The following is a 23,351-nucleotide window of genomic DNA, read 5'->3' as shown; positions in this document are numbered from 1 at the left end:
AATGTGGTGATTAAAAAGTAGTAGTATTGGGTTTAGATTACAATGCATGTACCGACGTATTTGTTAGAGTCAAGTTATGCTGTGAGATGTTATCATCCTTTGTATTAATAAGACTATATTGAAATGTGTCCTTCAGTAATGTTTTGGGGCATGACATGTCCAACAAATTAAGAGACTTGAATTTTGTTTGCCGACAATGACACGCGACGTCAGGAGCATAGGGTACACTTTATTGAAGGGCAACCGAATGTGGATTTATAAATCTTGCATTCGCCGGTTAAACTTAGAGATCGTCGTCTCGAGTTTAATTAGTTTTTTTTTTGGCCTTTTGAAGTTGTGATCTTGGCTTAAGAACTAATTAAGAAGGCTTGGTCTGATGAAGAAAAATAGATGATCTATTATGGTTAGATACATTACAAGAAAACATAACAATTTCCGACCACCATGATTAAGTTTGGTTGTGCTATTTTTACATTCTATGTGACACTTGTAGTGTAATGATTTGTGATCATAAGTCTAAGTACAGAAAAAAATATATTTGAAATCATGTCTACAAATTTGAACCAGCTGATTACATGCAATAAAACAAATTAAACAGGGAAGTTTTGAAGAAGATGCTTAAGTTTCTTGATACGTTCTTAGCAAAAAAAACTTTCTTGATACGTTAAACGTATTATTATTTAGTAAGGGATATGCTAAGGTTTCTTGCGAAATAAAGTAACTAAGAACATTACAAGGTTAGACCAAGAAGTAAAGAACTTCACAAGAAACAACTTCTATTACAAAAAGCATATATATATATATATATAGTAGTAGGCAAACCCCAATCTTCACATTCTCTCTTACCATAGTTAAAATTCTCCACCAAAATTCACAAAATTGTTTATTTGTCGCATGCTAATTAAAACGATCCATACTACAACAATGGCCTCCATGGTTAATGTAATGAGTCCAATAGTTACGAGAAGTCTCATCACCAAATTCAAAACGCCACGACTCAAACCAGATCTACCTTCTCTACAACATTCTGGCCGGCTCAATGCAATCAAGAATGATCCAAGAAAGATGAAAAAAGCTTCAAGGAGAAGTATTGTGGTCTCATGTTTAGATCGACCTAATTCTAAGTCTAATAAAATCTCTGGGTATGATGTTGTTATGAAATTTTATTCCTCTATAAACGTGAAGAATCAAGATCAATTAAGTAGTTGCATCTCCAACGATTGTTATATCGATGATTTCTCCTTCGCTAAGCCTTTTCGAGGAAAAAGAGTAAGAATATCTCTATGAGGAAAAAATTTAAAACTATACAACGTGTGTATATGTTTTACATTTCAAGATTTGTTTTTGTAATGAATAACTAAAAGTACTCAAGAAGATATTACCTTTGCAGGAAGCTATGAGGTTCTTTGAAGAACTTGTGAAGAGTATGGGACAAAACGTTAAGTTTTGTGTTGAAAATGTGTGTGAAGGAGATGGACATAGTGCTGCTGTTAATTGGCATCTTGGTACATATTAGCACACATACACACTAGCTAATGCATATTGCCTAATTATTACATGCTTAGTTATCTATCATATATAGTTAGATTTAATATACTTTCATTCGTCATCTTTTGTTGTTATGAAGAATGGAAAGGACGAAAAATTCCATTTACAAGAGGATGTAGCTTCTATGAATTTACAGATGAAGGAGGAAGATTGGTTATTAGGTACATTCTTTTTTCTTTTTTTGTTTTTTAACAAAAGCATATCTAGAAATGATATTTTTTGAGAAATAATACCTCAATTGTATTGATTTCAAATCTATACTAATAAACATATAATGTCGTAAATGATTTAACGAAAAAATTTCAGAAATGCGAGGATTTTGATCGAATCGCCAATTAAACCGGGAGGAGTCACATTGGTAAAATAGTTATTCTCAGTTTTCACAATGAGAAAATATTGATAAGAGATATTTTTTCCATATACTTTTTAATATTCTTACAACATATATTATAATTATATTATTTTGTTATCTCAATTTTGTTTTTGTTCAGAGCCTGTTAAAGAACATCACATTTCTGTTCGATGAATTCCCAAAAGGAGCTGAGTGTAAGTTTTCAATTTTTCCGTTTTATGTTTTAAATATCACATATAATTATAAAATGGTAGTTGTAAGGTTTTGTTAAAATCCTTTTTTTTTTTCCCCAATATTTCAGTGTTTTTGGAGAAACCTTATGCTATAGTCCAATCAGCAATACGAATTTATGGACTATTTTTGGCGCCACTCATAAACCATGTAATGGCAAGCTACTTGAAGCTATTAAGCAACATGGCTGAGTTCTTCTTATTGGTCGTCAAAATCATCATCAAAATTCGAAACCTCTTCTCCAAGTAGAAGAATCAAATTGCATCACATGTTTCTTATTCTTTAGTCATCTTTTTATTCCAGAATTGATTATCCTAACCATTATATGATTTATGTTGTTTAAAATAACTAAATCTAACAACCTTGAAAAATTGTATTTAGAGATGCAAAAATGTGTTTTGATTTTACGAAATCTTCCCACAAAGTCACAAAGCTGAGGCTTAAATCTGATTTGAGGACAAAAAATTATAACCTTAATTATAAAATAGGATTAAAAAAATAATCCTAACCTTGTAACTATTATATTTGTTATTGGATCTTAAGCCCAAATATTTGTAACCTTTTTGTAAGTAAGTCTTTTATACTTGTTGTTGGATCCTAAGCCCAAATTATAATAAACAAAGCCCATAAACAAAGAACACGAAAAAGAAGAAGTGAAAGTTTTGAGATTTTCGCCTGAAAGTACAAAAACTTGCAGAGAAAGAGAAAGAGAGAGACTTTGATTGTGAGATGAGGGCACTGTGGAGTCACTTGAGTGTCATTTCCAGTTGCAAGCTTTCTCCGAGAATCAGGACAATACCCTCAGCAAACTTGACTTCAAATCGGAATTTCTCACCCATCTCTTCTACTGAAGACCCCGAGCTCAGTGATTTTGTGGCGTTTTTAGAATCTCTCAAGAACTATGAGAAATCAGGTGTGCCAAAAGGAGCTGGAACTGATTCTAGTGATGGGTTCGATCTCGGTCGAATGAAACGTCTCATGCTTCGCCTCCGTAATCCTCATTCCAATTACAAGGTTCGTGCTTTTTGCTATTTCACCATTTCTAAGTTCAAAGGTCTCATCTTTACAACACAATAGATTATCCTCTGGATTGAAGAGTCTTGTAATTGTTGGAAGTTGTTTTATATAAAGGTCTCATCTTTATATTTGGATTGTTCTTTTTTTGTGTTATGCATACTTTGTTTGCTGATTACTGTTTTGATGTACTATAAGGTGAGATTAATAGTGAGGGCAGTGTGATTATAGGTAGTTCATGTGGCTGGAACTAAGGGAAAAGGGTCAACTTCTGCTTTTCTCTCTAATATCTTACGTGCTGGAGGATATTCAGTTGGTTGTTATTCTAGGTAATGTATTGACTTTGGATTAAGATTTAACTATATATATTGAGTTTGAATCTTTCATGATTACTTACATGAGCTTTTGTTGCTTCATTGCAGCCCACATATTCTGAGTATCAAAGAACGTATTTCCTGTAATGGAGATCCTGTCTCTGCTTCCACTCTTAATGATCATTTCTATTCAATTAAACCGGTTCTCGATCAGTCAATCAAAGAGGAAAATGGTTCTTTGAGTCATTTTGAGGTTACCAATCAAAGCTTCTTCTTGTGACTTCTTTACTTCACATGATATTGAAAATTTGTATTTAATATTTACCTCTTTGCAGATTCTCACTGGAATAGCCTTTTCATTATTTGAGAAAGAAAATGTTGATATTGCAGTTATAGAGGTTAGCGATTTTGCTCATCCTACTACATTAGACAATCTAATAAGACTTGCTTTTGCTACCTTGTAGACTATTTATGGCACTGTTTTATTTGTTTGTGTATCATCAGGCTGGGCTAGGAGGAGCTCGAGATGCTACAAATTTCATTGAAAGTTCAAATCTTGCTGCTTCGGTCATAACAACGATAGGTGAGGAACACATGGCTGCACTCGGAGGTTCCTTGGAAAGTATAGCTGAGGCCAAATCTGGAATTATTAAACACGGTCGTCCAGTTAGGTGGTTTTTATGTATTTGTTTGTCTTATAACAATTGGATTTTAAGCACAGCGATAGATAAAATTTTATGTGTTCTTACAAAACGTGTAGGTGGTTTTAGGTGGGCCGTTTGTTCCTCATATCGAAGACATTCTTCGTTCTAAAGCAGCATCAATGTCTTCATCGGTTATTTTGGCTTCTGATATTGGATCTAGTTCTTCAATGAAAGGTATCATCAACAAAGATGGGATCGGGCTTTGTGAGTCCTGTGACATCGTAATACAACGCGAGAAAGATGATAAACCAGTTAGTTTCAGAAACCTTTTATTCCTTTATTGAAAGCAAGAAGTTCCTTTTGGTTCTTAATATATCCAGAAATTATACATAATAAATGCAGATTGTTGAGCTTAGTGATGTAAATCTGCGCATGCTTGGACATCACCAGCTCCAAAATGCTGTTACTGCCACATGTACGTCTCTTTGCCTTCGCGATCAAGGTATGAAGCACTTTGAACCTCCCTATATTGTTCATATAAAGCAACAAAAGAATTAAAACGCTGACAAATTTTGATACTTTCTGGATGAATAATCAGGATGGTGGAAAGTGACAGATGAAGTAATTAGGGATGGCTTAGAGAATACTCGTTTACTTGGGAGAAGTCAGTTTTTGACACCAAAAGAAGCAGAGACTTTACAGTTGCCTGGAGCAACAGTGCTTCTTGATGGAGGTTGGTAATAGCTTTAGTGTCTTTCTTCCGAATGGGTTTACTGTATCAATCTTTGTTCTGTTTTTTCAGCTCACACCAAAGAATCAGCGCGAGCTCTAAAGGAGATGATAAAGAGGGATTTTGCAGAAAAGAGATTGGTGTTTGTGGTTGCAATGGCTAGCGACAAAGATCAGGTGTCTTTTGCAAAAGAACTTCTCACAGGTCTAAAGCCAGAAGCAGTGGTTCTAACAGAAGCAGACATTGGTGGAGGTAAAGTTAGATCAACAGCGTGTTCAGTTTTGAAGGAATCATGGATAAAAGCTGCTGAAGAGTTAGGTTTAGAGTCTATGGAAGCCTCAGAAAATAAAACTGTGTTTGGTTCCTTAAAGCTTGCCTATAAGATTCTCAACGATGACACAAGCGGTAGTGACACAGGAATGGTTATAGTCACGGGTTCACTTCACATTGTATCTTCAGTCTTAGCTTCTCTTCAACATTAAATCACCTTCTTTCTCCTTTTATGTTATGCTTATAATTATCTTTGTAAAAACTCAGTTGATGTGTTATTTAAACCAAATAAATCGTTTTGGATCTTCATGACCTTTCAAACAAGCACATAGGTGAAATTGAGAATAGTTGAAGTTTTTAATTTTATCCCACATCGGTTGAGTGGAGAAGTGAGAAGGTCTTGGGCCTATTATAAAAAGGAGAAGAGGTGGTGATGTGATAAGGTATGATCCTTCAGGCAAGTTAAAGGGGAAATGAGGAATGGGTTTAATCTCGCTTATAAATGCGTGAAGAGCGTACCGCTCAAAGCCTGTTACGACAATTTGGGCGCTCCAATTGTTATACCAATCTGATCCCTCTCTTGTTCATCTTTTTTTTTCACACATTTTTTTTTACTCTAGAAAACAAAAATTAAAATTTTATTAAAGTATAAAAGAATATGATAATTAAAACAGTAATTATTTTTTGCAATGTTTTCTCATTTTTTTGGAAAAAACCTTATCATTGGTGGGATGTTAACAAGTATCTTTAAGCTAAGATTTGTTAAGATCTTATATGTTCTTTACTTTTTTTCATAGTTTAAGCTTTGAGCAGCTACGTTTTTGGTTATAACGAAACCGATGAGTCAATAGAGTCTTGAAGATCACTGAATATGAAAACCAACACGTTGTGTCTACTCTTCACTTTACCTTAAAAATCTCTCTGAACTCTAAGTTCAAAGCACACTGATACTGTAAAAGACATTAACACCGTGTTACATGTAAACTCCTTTGAAAGTAATGCTTAATTATAGTGATTACACTTGCAGAACATTGATTAATATAGGTGTGGTTCTGTTATGCATATCAGCATATGTATCGAAATGCCTTAGGCTCGCTCAGAACTTAGCTTTTTGTTTTGTTTTTGAATTGATTATAAAGATTAAAAAAAACGGCTAAGAATGGTGCTGCCCAGGATCGAACTGGAGACCTTTTGCGTGTAAGGCAAACGTGATAACCTCTACACCACAGCACCTGATGCTAATTTTATACAGCTTCTTTTTATATCATTTTGGCTTGCATAAACCATAGATACAGTATTACACATCTTCCAAACCTAACCAGAGACGCTCATCAAACAACTCGTATACTCCTCATCCGCAAATAAAGCCTTGCAGTGTGAATGTATACAACAAAACAAACAGTGCTGAGCTTTATTTTAAAAGACATGTATATATATGTATATATATATATATATATATATGTGGTTTCTGAAACCCGAGAAGCCCAAGATTGGTCCATCTTCTTTTAGGGTTTCTTTTTTGTATCTTCACTTGTTACATACTTTTCCTTTAACGCAAGAAATCAGAGGAAAAGTAAAAAAAGGGTTATTGCAAAAATGGCGACGATGATGATCTCCGATCTTCCAAAGGATCTGATAGAGGAGATTCTTTCTAGGGTTCCCATAGGATCTAGGAAAGCACTGAGATTAACTTGCAAAAGTTGGAATGATTTATCCAAGATGAGTAAGATGCACCTCGGAAATTAAGACTATGATGATTTCGGTTATGCCTCACAAGCTTTATTTAACGGGCGTTGGTGTCGACGACGTTGATCCGTCTGTAGAGGTTAAAGGTCAGCTTACTTTTCTTTACAAACAAGTTAACATACGTGAAGTCATGCACTTTGAGGGTTTGTTGCTATGCATCTTGAAAGACACAACTAGGGTTGTGGTTTGGAATCCTTATTTGAGGCAAACAAGGTGGATCAAACTCAGATACTCTGACCATCCATACAATATCAGTTATGCTGTCGGGTACGAGGATAAGGAGTCTGGTCGTCGTACCGTTAAACTCTTCAGGTTTTTACATAATTTTAACAGGTTTTCACATCGTTTTAACAGTATATCGGCAATGCAATTTTTCGGGTATGAAATCTACGATTTTGACTCTGGTTTATGGACAAGTTTTAATGTTGATCCATACTGGGGTGTGCGGTGTTGTGGTAATGGCGTTTCTCTTAAGGGAAACACTTACTGGTGTGCTATAGAAATAGATTCTATAGATTTCATAAAACACATAATCTGTTTTGATTTTAAAAGAGAGAGATTTGGGCCGCTTCTACCTCTACCATGTGGCGCTAGGTTTCCAAGTGTGACTTTATCTTGTATTAAAAATGAGAAGCTTGCAGCTTTATATGCGAAATACGCCTCAGATGATTATGAGTTTGATATATGGATTACGACTAAGATTGAGGTCGAAATGGTGTCGTGGAGCAAATTCTTGAGAATCGATGCGAGTCCTAATATAGTTTTTCCACGTACTTTTTTCGTTGATGAGAAGAAGAAAGTTTTCATGGGATTTGATCATAGAGACTATGCCAATACATATATTATCATTAACGGAGAGGCTAAATACATAAGAAAATTGGATCTCGAAATACCGCCACCAGAAGGCCTATACTTTAGGGAACCTTTGTGCTCTTATGTCCCAAGTTCGGTCCAAATCAAGAATCTTACACGAGGCAAAAGGATAGAAAAGTGTCGATTTGCTAAAAACAGGTTGTGATTTGCCGTAATTTTGAAAAGCTGATTAATAAAGACGTAGTCAGAGATTGGAATAAGGCTTGTAGTGATTATACACTTGAGATCTGCAGGGGGAGAACAATGAGAGGGAAGTTTTGGAAACGCTTTGTGACGCTCCTAGAAGAACACCATACGTAATAAAGAACAATATAATGTTATCGTGCTGTTGCGTTATGTATTAACCTTTGTTCTATCTTTTCTTACAATATGATTTGGGTTATGACTTATGAATGATTGAACATGCGTGTGTAACCAAAACAACCCAATTGTTTAGGGTTACTACACATAGCTTACAACACTAGGTGTGGGTATAATAGCTCAACAACAGCTAATTTATCCATCAAACCTTTATCACGTAACCGGAAAAATATGACTTCCTCTAGTTCTTGAACTCTAAACAAACAAGTTCATGTTATATGCTTCTTCCAATAAACCGTAAGCACATGGATTAATGATTATCTAATATACGCGAAACTTGCAATACGTATCCGTCTTTTTCCATAGAGATTTATTAGCTCGACAAGATCCCGGACTCTACCAAATGTCTTAATCAATATATGTAACTACATTATAGGGTCTATCTAACTTTTTCATAGAAGACATAACATCTTTATGACTCTTTCAATATTGTTCTCCCTTGCATAAGCCATTGATGTATACATTTAATTATAGTTATAATAAACATCAAGAGTAGCTCATCAAACTACTCCTCAACCGCAACACACACGATTGTTTAAGTCAGTGTGTTACAAAATATAACGTGCTCTGTACTTTGCCACAATTTAGTTGTGTATATCGAACTTCTCGAGATTTCAAGGTGTGAGAGGTTATTAGGCTTTTAATTTAGCTATATGTACGTAGCTTTAAGATAAAATATTGCAACATCGTTAAAGGCCCATTCTGAAGCCTACGTACGATTGATCCAACTTTATTTAGGGTTTATTTATGTATCTTCAATTTATTGTTCCTAATTAGCCACAAGAATTCAGAAAGAAAAAAAAAAACACTTTGTTTAAATTTGAAACAATGACGACGATGATCTCTAATATTCCAAGGGTTTTGTTAGAGGAGATTTTTTTAACGCTTCCTTTGAAATCTCTGAGAGCAGTGAGATTAACTTGCAAAAGTTGGAACTCTCTAACCAAAAGTGAGAGCTTTAGGAATATGTATATTAGTAAAGCAGCAACAAGAGAAGAGGAGGAGTCCATGATGATCGCGTTGATGGATTACAATCTTTGTTTCATGAAGGTCATTGTAGACGACGTTGATTCATCAATAGAGTTTATAAAGCGTAAACCTAGTTTCCTTGAAGAACAAGTAAAGGTATCTCGAGTCTTTCACTGTGATGGTTTATTGTTATGCATATTGGAAGACCCTAGTGATGTTGTGGTTTTGAATCCGTATCTTGGGGAAACAAGGTGGATCAAACTCAGATACTCTCACTCTCTTTACGGACTCCAGCGGTTCAGTTATGGTCTTGGGTACGAGAATAAGAACTCTTGTCGGAGCGTGAAACTGCTGAGGTTTTTAGATCTTTGTTTTGTTATCAATGAGAGTGTATTGATCTTTTCATAAACATTTACAAGAGTTATATAGTACTTAGATTAGGGCATACTCCACTACTAAAGAGACTTCTAGCCTTTACACACATAACCGTTACACTTTGATTCATTACTCTCTTATACACCCCCACAAGATGGAGGCAAATCTTGAACTCCAATCTTGCTATTGAACGCTTTGAATTTGTATCGAGATAACGGCTTTGTGAGAGCATCCGCCAGTTGATCATCCGTGGAAACATGAACAACACGAAGTGCTCCCGATTGCACATATTCACGCACAAAATGATAGTCTAGAGCAACATGCTTCATCCGAGAATGAAAAACTGGATTCGCACAAAGATAGGTAGCCCCCATATTATCACAATAAATCACCGGTGCGGTTGGCAACTTGATACCCATCTCAGAGAGCAAGGAGCATATCCACCTTAATTCCGAGGCAGTATTAGCAACAGCTCTATACTCTGCTTCGGTAGAGGACCTAGACACACTCCTCTGTTTCTTCGACGACCAAGAAATAGGACTTCCCCCAAAGTAAACAATATACGCATTCGTCGAGACATACACAGCATTGTCATTCCCCCAATCTGCATCCGAATACGCATGAACTGTAAGAGGAGTATCATTGCGAAGAAAAATTCCATGTGACCGAGTACCGTTAAGATAACGAAGAACACGTTTTGCAGCAGACCAATGAACATCCGTCGGTTTATGCATAAATTGTGATAAACGGTTTACCGCAAACGCAATATCCGGTCGAGTGAAAGCCAAATACTGGAGACTCCCAACTACACGCCGATATTCAGTCACATCCTTAAGCGGCTCACCCGAGAGTAAGGTCAGAGGTGGAGAAGAAGCTAAAGGAGTCGGGACTGTGTTAGCAGACAACATATTTGTCTTGGCAAGAATATCTGTTATATACTTCCGCTGCATCAAATGAAGCCCTTTCGACGTACGAGTAGCCTCAATCCCCAAGAAAAAACTCAAGGGACCAAGATCTTTTAAAGAAAAACGAGCTGCCAAGGACTTGTTAAAAGCTGTCACCCAATTAGCTTCTCCCGTGATGATAATATCATCAACGTATACCAGCACATAGACGAGAACATTATGCTGATTATAAATGAATAACGACGCATCGGCAAGCGAATTTTTAAAACCAGATTTACACACATAACCGCTAACAACCACAAATTATACGATGAAATGCTTTAATGATTTACTTTTATTGCTTACTTGGTCAAACTAATTTCACAGGGAGGAATCCGAAGGCAATATGAAGGGAATTCTGGGCTACTCCGAGGATGAAGTCGTATCCAGCGACTTTGTGGGTGACACCAGGTAAGTTAACAATTCGTGGTTTTATTTTAGAAATGTCGAGACCATTTAGGGAGACCAAATGGGACTGTTTTCTTTGCATTGAACCAACAGGTCAAGCATATTCGACTCAAAGGCTGGAATTGCTTTGAACGACAATTTCGTGAAATTGGTGTCGTGGTTCGACGAAGAGTGGGGTTATAGCTCTCGGGTCGTCGACTTTGCCTTCTCCCTTCCTCCTCTTCCAGATTCTATGGAGCTAGTCAAATTCAACTGCGATTTCGAGGCCAAGCTCTTGAAACCAGGAAAAAGGACCTCAGTCTGTATAGATGTAAAAAAGACCAGGGAGTTCGTTCATAAGAAACCTAATGGGTCTGAAACCTTGAAATGTATCAAACATAACTATCCCAAGGTGAGTCTTCGATACAGCCTCGGGCCAGGACAAGACATCGGTGCAACTTTACGCGGGAGAAATCTAAACCTTAACCGTGAGGTTCTAAGCCGCCTAGCAGCTTTGTTATCGGATAAGGCAGCCATGGTTATGGAGGAAGGTCAATCTTACCTGGTAAAAGCCAGAGTTGACATACTTTTTCAGAAATGTTACCTGGAGGAGTATGTGGGGGAGGAAGTGCGATGTGAGGTGTGCACGGATGGAAAGATATGTGTGGCGTGCATGAAGGAAGTATGTATGGTGTGCAGGGAGGAATTATCCCCTAGCGCAAGTTTAAGGAAGATTCAGTGTGGACATGTGTATCACAGGGATTGCATTTTAAGGTGGCTATGGTGGAGTGCGGTCTGCCCATATTGTAAAACCGATGTAGAGCTTGAAATGTACAAAAAGAAAAAGATTTGACGATTCCGAATTTTGAGCAGATTGTGCCCTCTACCGATATACTCTCTTTCTATCCTGTGGTCACAGTGACATTTTGGCTTTTTAGAGCAGCCACAACAAGAGAACTCCATATGGGGGTCTTTATAATATTTATAGTATTAATTTTGTTAAATTTGAAGTGAAGAGATGAGAAGTGGGGATTTTAAATTTGTAGTCCTCCAATGGTAAGAGCCATGGGGTTTTTGAAAAAAAATTAAAATCTTGTTTTTTTTTACATAAATAATTTTAAAATTGTTGCATTTCATAAATTTTTAAATAGACATGAGTTTAAAACAAACATTACATAGAAGCAAATATAAATATGAAAATCATACAAGAAAATAAATACATACGAATGGCGGTTATTATCTTTTGTAGTATAGAGAGACCGTCGGAAAATATTAGCTGGATACGTTGCATCTTCTTTGAAATAATCTTCCCATAATTGGATGCGTCTTTGTTCACGATCTCTTTCAATATACGCGCATTTTTCTTGGTTTTGGTTGTTTCTTGATAATCACCTTAATTTTCGATATGTCGTTGAAAGCTTGATTAAAAGGGTTGTTCATCATATTTTGGAGATTATTTCTGTGGGTTTTTTTTCTTTGTATGTTTAATCCATTACTGAATGAAAAAAAAAAAAAAAAACTCACCCAGTCAGCTTCTGCCACGTCACCGTCTCTTGAGATGATAAACACCTCTTCAAAAAGAACCGGTTCTCTCTTATTTTTGCTAATAACCATTTATTTTTAATCTGTTTTTGGCTAAAGAGCCTCATTAAAACCTGCCGTTGAGGCTGGTCTTACTGACCGTAATCATTAAACCATCTACCTCGTACTGTAGCTTGGGGAACTCTTTCTCATTTTCCTCTTTTTTGTGCCTCTATATACATTACATGTAAGAACCACTTAGCTCGTTAAGCTCTTTCCCATTTATTTTTATTTTATTTTTAATTCTTCACTTACAAAAAAAAAATTAAATTTAAAACCATCGTTTGATTGAAAAATCAATAACAATTGGACTACCCATTTAATTATATGTCAGACCCGTTTATAAAGAGGCTTAAATGCGTGCACTCATTTTTTTTTTTTTTGTGTCTTAAACGGGTTTGGGTATTACATAAATGCTTCGCACCTTTTACGCCCGCGGGCCCAAAGCCCAATTTAACATTACTAGTGGTTTATAAAAAGGCTTCAATGGGTGCACCCATTAATTTTTTTGTGTGTCTTAAACGGGTTCGGGTATTACATAAATGCTTCGCACCCCTTACGCCCGCGGGCCCAGAGCCCAATTTAACATCACTAGTGGTGACTCACTAATACCAGAGCGAGAGGCTGTCGTAAATGCAATCCCACGGCGCAAAAAGTTTTGAATGCAGGTGTTTTTCTTTTTTGATCAATGTCTCTGTTTGTTTCGAAGAAAAGGAGTTTTGAAGACTTAAAAAGTGGAAGATAAAGAGGATACTCTGGTCGAGGAAGAGACTGTCAATTACTTAAGCAACTTACCATTTTAATGCTGGGACTTATATAACAAGAAACCAAGTGCATATCTAGTGACAGTAACTAAATCAGACCAAACCAGAAAATTCACACGATAGAAGCTAATCAAACAGAGGAGAAAACCAACAAAGAGTAAGATGACCATCCTAGTAAAACTAAAAGCTAGAGCAATCTGGATCCCCAATCAATCGGCCCCTAGACCTGAAGCCTCCCTCGATCCCAACCGTTTCTGCACCCAATTTGCTTGTGCTTCAGCACATGTAAGCATCTGAATTGCTCCGCCTTTCGTTTCAGAGCTGCGTGCCGCCCTTGATTCCAATCGTTCCCTCCTAAGTTGATCCACCAGATCTGCTAGAGCTCCATCATGACTGCTATTAGTACAAGTTTCATGCATCCCTTTATCCCAACCAGCCTCTAATGTTGCTCTGTCAGATTTGCTGCTGCTTGCCTCCCTCGATCTCAACCGTAGTCGCGTGATCAGATTTGCTGGTTCTTCGGCGTATCTACGAATGCGAGCTGCATGTCTCCTAGCACGCCTACGACTCGCAGCTGCATCACTAGCACATCTATCAGCCAGACACTTTTCTACATACTGTTGCATCTCTTCACCTTTCTGTGATCACATCATTTCACAAGATATGATTCAAATGCTATATGAAGAAAGCTACGGATCATTAAAAAAAAAAACAAACAAAAAGGGAAAATGAGAGAGCTATCTACCAATTCCTTGAACAATAGTTGAGGTGTGCCTATCATGTGGCTCGGAGGTAGAATCTTCCAAGGTCTACTTGCTTGTAACACCTCTCCTCTTTCGTCAGAGAGGGAAAAATGTGGAGGCAAGTTCATCTGTTTAAATACCTACAAAAGTTCAAGAGACAACACTAATCACACTCGTCATTCTTCTGAAAACTACATAGATACCAGCACAACCAATCAAACCTAACCTACCTCGCGAGAAAAGGATGGCATGAAAGGTTCTAACAATTGTGCAAGAAGGTGTATTAAACCAGCCGCGGTTCTTATAACAATCGCACAATAAGGTTTATCTGTACGGTCAAGTTTCCGTAGTTGAAATTCCTACCAGAAAAAGAAAAACAGCAAAGTCTGTTACACTGAACAGCCAGGAAAGCTAATAATACTGTATATAGTTTGTTAATGAGGAAATATGAATTGCCTGCAAGTATCTGTTCCCTTCAACCGAAATACTCATAGCAGTTTTCAGCCCCTGCTTGAGCTTAACCTGGCATCAAATGAACAAAAAAATCTATGAAAAATATAAGAAACTAAGATAGCCATGCCGGACCAAATTTCATATAATACTCCTCACCTTTTCCATGGCTTCAACATACTCCTCCACCAATTTTCCAACCTTTCTCCCTAGTGACACCGTTGGAAGATGAGATTCAGCACCAGGAGCGTCAGGAACGACAGACCCATACCCTTCACATCAGTATCAAAACATCAGAGACATATATAAGCAGGTAACCAGATTTCTAGCTACCAAAGTCTTCTTACTGTTTCAAAGTGAGTTTGATATTTCTTTGCTATCCAACAACTTCACTCAATAAAAGAATACAACACATCCCATATCTCAAACTTGGATATCTAATTCTTAGAAAGTCATCTGCAGCTACCACACCATACTCAAAAAAATATGGGAAGAAATAACCAACCTGCAGATTCGGGCTTTGCTATAAAACTCAGAACTCGTTTAACAAAGTTGCCAAGGTTGCTCAGTGACTTGTTATTCAGTTTTGCTTGCAAATCCTTCGACACAAATGATGCGTCAGACACCTAGATGGAAAATCCCCAGAATCAATCACATGTTGGCAACATTTACACACTCATGCATGCCAATGATCAATGAAGTAAAAAATGTTTCCAATTGTGCAGCAACAATCAGTTACCTCAGGCATGTCGGTCAGTAAGTAGTACCTCCATACTTCGACAGGGATACTTGTATCTTTTACAGCATTCCCGAAAACTCCAGCGCCTTTATTCTTGGATAACTTTCCTGAAATCCCATTAAAAAAAAAAACATACCCTCGTCTTCTATAATGAACAAACAAGCAAAGCCAACAAAATTGACTTAAAATAAAATCACTCATGTACTCTAATTCCCAATGCGAAACATCAACTGACCGCCTTTGTAATTTAAATATTCAGTCACACTGATTGTCTTCACCAGTGTCCAATTTTCCCCAGTTCCAAGCTGCATAGAGGGAAACATCACCTGCATAACAACAAATTGGCAGTTGAAACAGTCAAAATTACTAAAAAAATAAACCTCTCTTAGTGAGAATTTGAAGATAGCTTCGGTAAAAGACAAGAACCAACCATGAAAATATTTATCAAATCCAAAAAACCAGCCAGACTTCACCATAACTCCTAATTCTACATGCACTGCTGAATTACAGTGGTTCCAAGAACTAAAAATGCCACAAACATAACCCTAGGACTAGCACAATTCTTTATTCCAATCCCAAAACCATAGCAGATCTGGACTTGTTTCCTTCTCACCAGCAGAAGGAAAGAAAAAAAATAAACGATATGAATGAAAGGCTGTCGGAAATATAATATATCTATATCCTCATAAGCATAAAAAATTCCACATAATACACGATTTTAACAAGGATGTCAGAAAATAAATCTCAAAAATATCAGAAGCATGTGTCTTGCGAGACATTCATCCCGGAAACAAGTCTTGGCCAATTTAGGAACAGACAGGTATCTTTTCCCTGCTTCTGAGGTTTTTACTTCAAATTCAGAGAAAAAAACTGAAGCAAGAGAATGTAACTTGTACCATTCAGTCATTGGGTAGTAAACTAATCTCAGAAAAATAGTATACTCACAGTGTGATGTGGCACAGTGTCTTTACCCATAAACTGATAAAGCTCGACGTTCTCAGGATTCTTCCACCACTTCTCCCATTCAGATGTGTAGCATGAAGTTATTGACACGTAACCAATAGGAGCATTATGCCAAACGTAGAAGACCTATAACCACAATTTGAATTAGTAGTTGAATATGTTTATATATATATGTTCATGATATTGGCTTGCAGTTCTTACTTTATCCTCATATTTCTCAGATGGGAGAGGAACTCCCCACTTTAGATCCCTTGTAATGACTATCTTTCCAATCCCTTTTTCAAGCCACGCCTTTGTAGATTGAATAGCATTTTGACCCCACGCTCCAGCAGCAGATGTCTCATCAATATACCTTTCCAACTGAAGCTCAAAATTCAGTTGGTCTGTGTTGGCAATTTGAAGTGGTATATGACAGAGCTGTTCTCAAAGATAAAACATAAGCATTCCATATTCACAATACTTATAATAAAAGAACCTCTATAAGAGAGCCAAATCAACAGAAACAGTGTATTATGGGAAGGAAAGTAAGATGGGTGTAATCTATACTGTAGATCTGTGAGTCAGGCAAGAAAGATGGGAAGGAAAACAAAGCATGCACAGGACAAACGAAATCAGCTAGCCGTTACCAGTATGTATATATACTCCAAACATATGCAATACATATGTGCTGTCACAAAGCACCATAAATAGAAGAAAACAAATTGTGTGGTAACTGGCTTTGCTTATTAATTAGTGAAACCATGCACCTCGTGTTTCAACATAGAAGCTAACTAGAAAGCTCTTACCATAGAAAGAGTTTCACACAGGATATTTTCAACAAACAAGAGGGACACAAAATAAGCAAACCCAGCTATTTGTGGATGAGAGTTTCTACTGGTGTGAAGAAGCATACAATGTCCCAGAGAAAACATAATGCAGTGCTACAAGTAGAGATGATGGCCAGGAAGGAGAGAAGAAAGCATAGCTGCTAACCTTGCAACAGAGATATTTGAGATCAGGAGGGTTCAGAAGCTTTCTAAATGTTTTGCACTGATCTCGACGAACAGGATCATGATTACATCCTCCGTATGGATCAAGAAAGTCAGCTGAGAAGAACTGCTTGCAATAATAGCAGGAAAGCTGGACATAAAGACTCAAAAAATTTTAAAAAAAACCCACAAACAGAGTGGTGTGAATCCTTGTACACATAAGAAGAAGATGAGGATGTTCTTGTGATCAGATAAGGCTACATAACAGGCATTTGAGATTTGTTTCTAAAAAAAAAAAAAGAAGAGGCATTCACCTGCTTTGTGGTTTCTTCTGAAAGTTCCCACAACTTACTATAAACTGCTTGGCACACTTGGGTATGTTCTGGCGTTGAAGTTCGCCCAAACTTGTCAAAAGTTATATCAAACCAGTCATAAACATCTTTATGAACGGCATGGTACCTGAATGCACCCGAGAAAAAAAAAAAAAAAGCATGGTAGCATCAAAAACTACTGTGGATCATAATGCTTTTGGAAGGTTCTCTGAAAAAGATTCGAGAGGAATTGGTGAAAGCGTATGTATATATATCCCGCTTTAGACGAACAAGGATACGCACAATTGAGATTCAGATAACAGATGGAACACATAAGGTTAGGCAACACAAACATAAAAAAAGGGAAATAAAGAAAGCATTACTTGTCACAGATTTCCTTGGCGGTGCAATTCTCCTCGCTGAAAACAGTTGAAGTCCCATATTCATCAGTCCCACAGATATATAGAGCATTGTAGCCACGGAGACGACAGTATCTAGCATATACATCAGCTCTCAGAACACCTGTACGTGGGAAAAAAAAAAAACATTGCAATGAGTCCATACCTATGCTTATATAAGTCGTGTGTACACTACACTAAAATTAGCTTTCAGAAATTGAAATGCAACATCTGAATCTGAACAAAACAAATTTGGCAGTTTAGAAACGGGCTTGATCTAGGTATAAAACATAATTTGTAAGCAAACCCACATAGTTACATGCAATTCAGGAAAAAAGATGGCATAAATTCAAAGGTATAATATGCACGAAGGGGAAGAGAGAAAGGGTTCAAATATTACAGCCAGTGATATTTCCGAGCTGAGGGACGTTGTAGACGTCAGGCAGAGCGCTTGTGATTAGTATATTTCTTTTGCCAGGGATCGGCAACTTCGGGATGCTATTGGCGTCGTCCTCCATCACGAAACAACAAGAACAAAATCTAATTTAGGGTTTTCTCCAAGATTGGGAAGCGAAAGAGAACACTGAATGAGGGAGAGGGAGAGGGAGAAGGAGAGGGAGAGGGAGAGGGAGAGAGAGAAGCTCTTCGTAAGGCTTTTAGAGTTAAAACGAGCCACCTAGCCCAAAAAAAAGGCACGCTCGATGGGCCGGTAACCCAAAATAAAAGGCATGTTCGATGGGCCAAGATAATTTTATAAGTCCGCGCCGTAGACCGGCCCGTTTGACAAAATTGAGTACGTGTGTCTCACTACAAATTTTGTTATTTGGATGGATAAATAAAACGGTCGGTTTAATACCATGACACGGTGGGTATATTTGGTTGATGTATTACTCGTAGCCGTAGGTTTCTAATGATGCCTTTAAAAAAATATTAGCTACCAGTAACGTTAATAGACAGTTTCATGATTAGACTTTCAAAATTAAATCATAAACTCTAAACATTAAAATCCTACTATACCGTAAATATAAAATAGTTAACCCAAACATTAAAAAAAATTATAATTCCACTAACTAATATTATTTCTAAAAATTTATCGAGTGTAAAAAAAATACTAGAATTATGCTAATTAGTGTTATTTCTAAAAATTTATCGAATGTGTGTTGTAATTGTCCAAAAATACTTAATTTTTAGTACTATTTGAGGGTATTTTTCTAAATGAAATATATATCGAAATTAAGTAATTAAGCGGACCGAAGCTTTTGTACGGCTGAAGCTGCGGTGGCAACCATGGAGCTTCCCGTCTTTGTTGGCTCCCCTGGAACCTTGGGGTCCAATTTCTGGTAGACAAATGAACAGCCTTCTCCATTACACCAATTAAGTAATTCTCTTTTCTCTGCAAATTCTCCATTTCTAGCAGCAAGAGAATAAGAGACGATGATGCTTGTGCTACGTCTCATCTTAATATTAGGTGTGGACACATGGCGAACACTGATGGTGGTCACCGAGTGTGCGTGGCTAATCTGGCAGCATACTTTAGGATAAGAACTAGTCAAAATGTTAATATGTATCGAGAGATTACAGAAGCTGATTTGGTGTAGACAACAAATTTGGTTATTACGATTTACGCGTACACAAGATTTTTTCGTAAAAGGTTTATTGTGATGCACGCGAAACCAACCCCTTGTGACAACCTGATTTCAACATAAGCAAAGTAACACAAATATTGGTATAGGGTTTACAGAAAACGTGAAAAGCTCATATTCGAGTCCATAGCTTCAGGGCTACATGGAGACTCGTCTCTGTTTGACAAAACAATTTTTGTTGAGGTAACTAGACAAAATGTACACTCCGAGTTGATAATCTTCCGTTGAAGCTTAGGAATCACGATAAATTGACTGAGCCATCCACTTGAGATGCAACTAAAGCTTGCCCGTTTTGGATTCGTCTAATGGGTACCAGTCTTTGTATTCCTCTTCCATTATAACCCTTGTCAACGTCAAGATGCATCTCCCAATGTAGTCCTGCTAGACCTAAGATACATTTTCGAGATACTTTCTTCGTCGACGAGGAGAAGAAAGTTTTCATGGGATTTAATCATAAATATTTTGATCATAGAGACTCTCCCAAGACATTTATTAATGTCATCGTAGATGCTAAATTCTTGAGAAAATTAGATCTCGGAGTACCTGAAGGCTAGTACTGTATCTCACCTTTGAGCTCTTATGTTCCAAGTTTGGTCCAAATCAAGAAACCTGCACCAGGCTAAAGGATGAAAGAAAGTAGTTTAGAAAAATGTCGATTTGCTGAAAACAGGTCGAGCCTTGCTGCAATTGAAAGGCTTTTCTAGAATACATATTTACAAGTAGTAGGAATAGGCACAAACGGAGAAGTCAGGATTCTTAGTCGCAAAATTAAGATTGGTTGTTAAGTTACCGACAATGGAGAATAGAACATTGAGAGGGATCGAGTTTTAAAAACGCATGCTACTGGAACCATATATGGGAGGGAGGAACAATACGTAGTACAAAACCATACATATGATGCAGTTGAGTTTTATCTTTCACTTTGTTTTGTGCAAGATAGAAAAAAATTGGTCCAAAACATTTTGATGTGAAAGCGAGTGAAACAGTCAAATTATTAAGACAAGGAATTACAAGAGAGTAGATGTTGTTTTCCTGATTATTGTTTGTAAGATAAGGAATAAAAACAAAATAGGAGAATTTAAAAAGAGGGCAAAGTGCGTAAAAGATTCACGTAATGACTAAGAATCCAACACAACTTCATAAAATTCTAACGTAAGAAACAATCATATTGAGAAATGGTTTATAGAGAAAGAAACAAAGTTCCGAAAGTCACATTCGTTCTCATATCAAGGTACTATGTAACCCTTAAATAAGACCAAAAAGAAACATGAAAGAATCATAAAATCCCTTTCAAGGAAGATCGGATCCAGCAGCTGGACCAGCACCACCACCAAAACCACCGGCTCCACGACCAAACCCTTGTCTAGCTCCACCAGGTGCCTGTACAACCCCAAAACATTTAATCACACACCAAACACAAATGCAGGGTAATTTTTCAATCTTGAAACCATACTCAAGGAAGAAATACTTAGTAGCATAATTAGGGAAGCAAAGTGCACAACAGATTATTTACTCAAGGTACTAATGGGTTATACAGTTCAAAAACTAATTCTAAGCAAGTCAATAGAGTGGCAGAGGCTTCAGTAGTTTCCTCAAAATTAAGAATGATACTAAAGCGTGTCCAATAAAAGGGTTCACAAGATGATTTAAAGCATAGAATTAGTATCAAAGTACCAACAATTCACAGAGAATGACAAGAAAAGAGAGAGATTTTGTACCCTGAAGGCAGGGTTGTAATCAGCAGGAGCTCCACTCTTGTCACCATACTCTCCACCTGATCTAGGACCTCCACGGTATCCATCTCTGTCACCAAACTTCCTCTCTCCATCAAAACGAGGGCCACTATAAAACAAATCAAAACCGTCACATATTAACCATGATCCCCTTAAGCAGATTCAACTGAAGACATGATAGAGTAACAAGATTGACAATTGAAGATTCAAGTTGATTACCGGGGACGGTCACCAGGTGGGCCTCCCGTAGGTCGACCAAGAGGCTTCTGTTGCTTCTTCAAAGTAGCAGGAACAATCTCAGATGGGAGGTTGAGGTAAGTCCTGAGAAAGTCAATGCCTTCATTTGTGAGGAACCAGTAGTAATGCATCCAAGCAAAGGTCTCACGCACATATTCCTTAGATTTGAAGCTCTGCATCAACTTGATAACTTGCAGATTGGGAACACTCTCAATCAAAGGATGTTGTGGTAAATTGAAATCCTTTTTGGCATACAAAACACCCTCTGCACAAACAACCAAAACCCAACCATTTCTAAGTACACTTATCTTGATTCTATCAATGCTATTGTCTTCTATGCATAGACCCATTTACGTAGAAGACAACTAGATTCATAAGCTCAAATAAAGGCCGTACCTTTAAAGAGGTACTTGGAGATCTCACGGCGGTTCTTCTCTGATATGATCTGCAAATACGAGAAACACGATCAGATACTTTAACACAGTTTGAATATACTCAGCATTTGAAATCAGCATTGGATTAACGTAACGAGTGATCCAGAGACGAGGAATCCTACCATGATTGCGATGAGAATGAAAGAGGCGGCGACAGAGAAGGTGACTGCGTTTGTATGTGCTTTGCTTTCACTTCTTCTCCTAACGCGAAACCCTAATTTCGACTAAAGCCGCCACTTTTATAACATGTTTGTTTTAAGGGTTTATTATGTATCCCAAATTGGGCTGAGATAAAAAAAAGTCTTAATGGGCCAAATTAGCCCAATTTATTTTACACCCAATCTAACAAAATTTACGGTACCATTTAGCTTGCTAGATGGTCTTCTTCATGTTAATAAACCCTATGATATGAAGGCAGTACCATTCGTGACATCAAGTAGCCATAAATGATTAAATATACTTCAAATCAAAGCGGTCATAGTGTATAGACATATGATTTCATACCTAAGGTTCAAAGTAATGGATCGAAGCGGATATCAAGTATTTTGACAACACTATCAGTTTTTGTAGGAAAAAACTATGGGAAGAAAAGATATAGCAAAGGCAAAGATATACCTAATGGCTAAATGCAAACACCTTCTTCATCATCTTTGAATCATAATTGGGGTTCATGTTTTCTTCTTTGTTGTCATCATTTAGTTGAGGTTGTCTAGCTAGTTGGGATACTGCAAAGAAAGTATCATTCTAAATGTGTTATGTGTAAACCGAGTAATTTAGTTAAGGTTATCTCAAAGATAAACCGGAAACCCTCTTTCTGCGTAAGAGGAGTCTATTTAACAACTTTTCAATTCGATTATAAAAAAATAAATAATGTAATTATTGCGTAAGAGGAATTATTATTGGAGCGAACATGTAATTATTAGGGAATTTTATTGAGACTGCCATTTTGGAAACTCAAATTTGTCAAACTGTCATTAATGAAAGCTTCTTTCAAAACGTGCCATAAATAGAGAAACATGGACGATTTTGCCCTCGAAGAAAAAGACAAAAAAAATGATAGACAAAATCAAAAAAAAAATGAGATCTCGTCTACAAGATCTGATCCACTACATCTGATCTGCTATAACTAGTCGACAAAATTGGTTCGCCGAATATTGTCCATCCACAGAAAATGTATTGTCTATAGTGTAATAAATACATCACTTGTTTGATCGTCTGCCTGGTCCGCCGAATCAGGTCAACAGAACTGGTCCGCTGGTTTTTATCACTTAGAACAAGTCTATCATAACTAGCTTTGTCCGCCGGAATATGATACACCGGATCTGGTTTGCCACAACTAGTCTATCGTAACTGGTCTATCTGGTCCGCCGAATCTGCTATGTCGGAGCTGGTTAAAGTTCGTAGGAACTGACTATCGTCCGTCTGAACTCGTCCACCAGATCTGGTCTATCGGAACTCGTCTTTCTGGGTTGGTCGAAACTGGTCCGCCGAATATGGTCTGCTTGAATTGGTTATAGTTCATTAGAACTGACTGTGGTCTGCAAGAACTCGTCCGCTGGAGTTATGGTTTGTCGGAACTGGTTTGTCGGAACTGGTCTGTCGAATCTTGTCTGCCGAATTTGGACCAGAA

General features: G+C 37.2%; 5 protein-coding genes and 2 non-coding genes across 8 annotated transcripts; 4 read left to right on the top strand and 3 right to left on the bottom strand.

Annotated features, from left to right (window-relative positions):
- The first annotated feature begins 888 nt into the window (after window positions 1–888).
- LOC17879992 lies at window positions 889–2,510 on the top strand. The gene is made up of 6 exons (XM_006284200.2): window positions 889–1,269; window positions 1,391–1,505; window positions 1,628–1,709; window positions 1,855–1,906; window positions 2,040–2,094; window positions 2,202–2,510. The coding sequence occupies exons 1-6, from the start codon at window positions 895–897 to the stop codon at window positions 2,378–2,380; spliced, it is 858 nt and encodes a 285-aa protein (XP_006284262.1). The 5' UTR covers window positions 889–894; the 3' UTR covers window positions 2,381–2,510.
- Window positions 2,511–2,829: 319 nt separating this feature from the next.
- Window positions 2,830–5,417, top strand: LOC17879364 (dihydrofolate synthetase). Its single transcript, XM_006283455.2, has 9 exons — window positions 2,830–3,145; window positions 3,377–3,474; window positions 3,568–3,712; window positions 3,795–3,857; window positions 3,964–4,125; window positions 4,220–4,414; window positions 4,506–4,605; window positions 4,702–4,836; window positions 4,906–5,417. Exons 1-9 carry the CDS (start codon window positions 2,861–2,863, stop codon window positions 5,313–5,315), a joined length of 1,593 nt encoding a protein of 530 aa, XP_006283517.1. The 5' UTR covers window positions 2,830–2,860; the 3' UTR covers window positions 5,316–5,417.
- A 154-nt stretch (window positions 5,418–5,571) lies between these two features.
- LOC111829815 lies at window positions 5,572–5,679 on the top strand. The gene has a single exon (XR_002833171.1). It is a non-coding gene; the product is annotated as a small nucleolar RNA Z279/snoR105/snoR108 (small nucleolar RNA).
- Window positions 5,680–6,263: 584 nt separating this feature from the next.
- Window positions 6,264–6,336, bottom strand: TRNAV-UAC. The gene has a single exon. It is a non-coding gene; the product is annotated as a tRNA-Val (tRNA).
- A 363-nt stretch (window positions 6,337–6,699) lies between these two features.
- On the top strand, window positions 6,700–7,867 carry LOC17880542 (F-box protein At5g41490). Its single transcript, XM_023778570.1, is given in 2 exon segments — window positions 6,700–6,845; window positions 6,847–7,867. Coding segments are annotated over 2 exon segments (1,167 nt in total).
- Window positions 7,868–13,097: 5,230 nt separating this feature from the next.
- Window positions 13,098–18,305, bottom strand: LOC17879532 (methionine--tRNA ligase, cytoplasmic). 2 transcript variants are annotated; one of them, XM_006285153.2, is made up of 14 exons: window positions 18,075–18,305; window positions 17,660–17,798; window positions 17,280–17,424; window positions 16,970–17,116; window positions 16,199–16,414; window positions 15,980–16,123; window positions 15,270–15,360; window positions 15,035–15,141; window positions 14,801–14,921; window positions 14,455–14,567; window positions 14,302–14,367; window positions 14,076–14,204; window positions 13,848–13,985; window positions 13,098–13,740 (listed from the first exon to the last, which is right to left on the bottom strand). In XM_006285153.2, the coding sequence occupies exons 1-14, from the start codon at window positions 18,190–18,192 to the stop codon at window positions 13,312–13,314; spliced, it is 2,103 nt and encodes a 700-aa protein (XP_006285215.2). In that variant the 5' UTR covers window positions 18,193–18,305; the 3' UTR covers window positions 13,098–13,311. The 2 variants fall into 2 exon arrangements, with proteins under 2 accessions (XP_006285215.2, XP_023634752.1); XM_023778984.1 differs by having other exon boundaries at window positions 16,199–16,357.
- A 2,127-nt stretch (window positions 18,306–20,432) lies between these two features.
- On the bottom strand, window positions 20,433–21,958 carry LOC17879488 (40S ribosomal protein S10-2). Its single transcript, XM_006284546.2, has 5 exons — window positions 21,844–21,958; window positions 21,684–21,732; window positions 21,270–21,552; window positions 21,036–21,159; window positions 20,433–20,697 (listed from the first exon to the last, which is right to left on the bottom strand). The coding sequence occupies exons 1-5, from the start codon at window positions 21,844–21,846 to the stop codon at window positions 20,608–20,610; spliced, it is 549 nt and encodes a 182-aa protein (XP_006284608.1). The 5' UTR covers window positions 21,847–21,958; the 3' UTR covers window positions 20,433–20,607.
- Between the last annotated feature and the right edge of the window lie 1,393 nt (window positions 21,959–23,351).

This window comes from Capsella rubella, unplaced genomic scaffold (genome assembly GCF_000375325.1).
Source record: "Capsella rubella cultivar Monte Gargano unplaced genomic scaffold, Caprub1_0 scaffold_7, whole genome shotgun sequence".
Classification (NCBI taxonomy): Eukaryota; Viridiplantae; Streptophyta; class Magnoliopsida; order Brassicales; family Brassicaceae; genus Capsella; species Capsella rubella.
The sequence above is the reverse complement of the archived record's forward strand: the minus strand, read 5'-3'. Positions and strand labels throughout refer to the sequence as shown.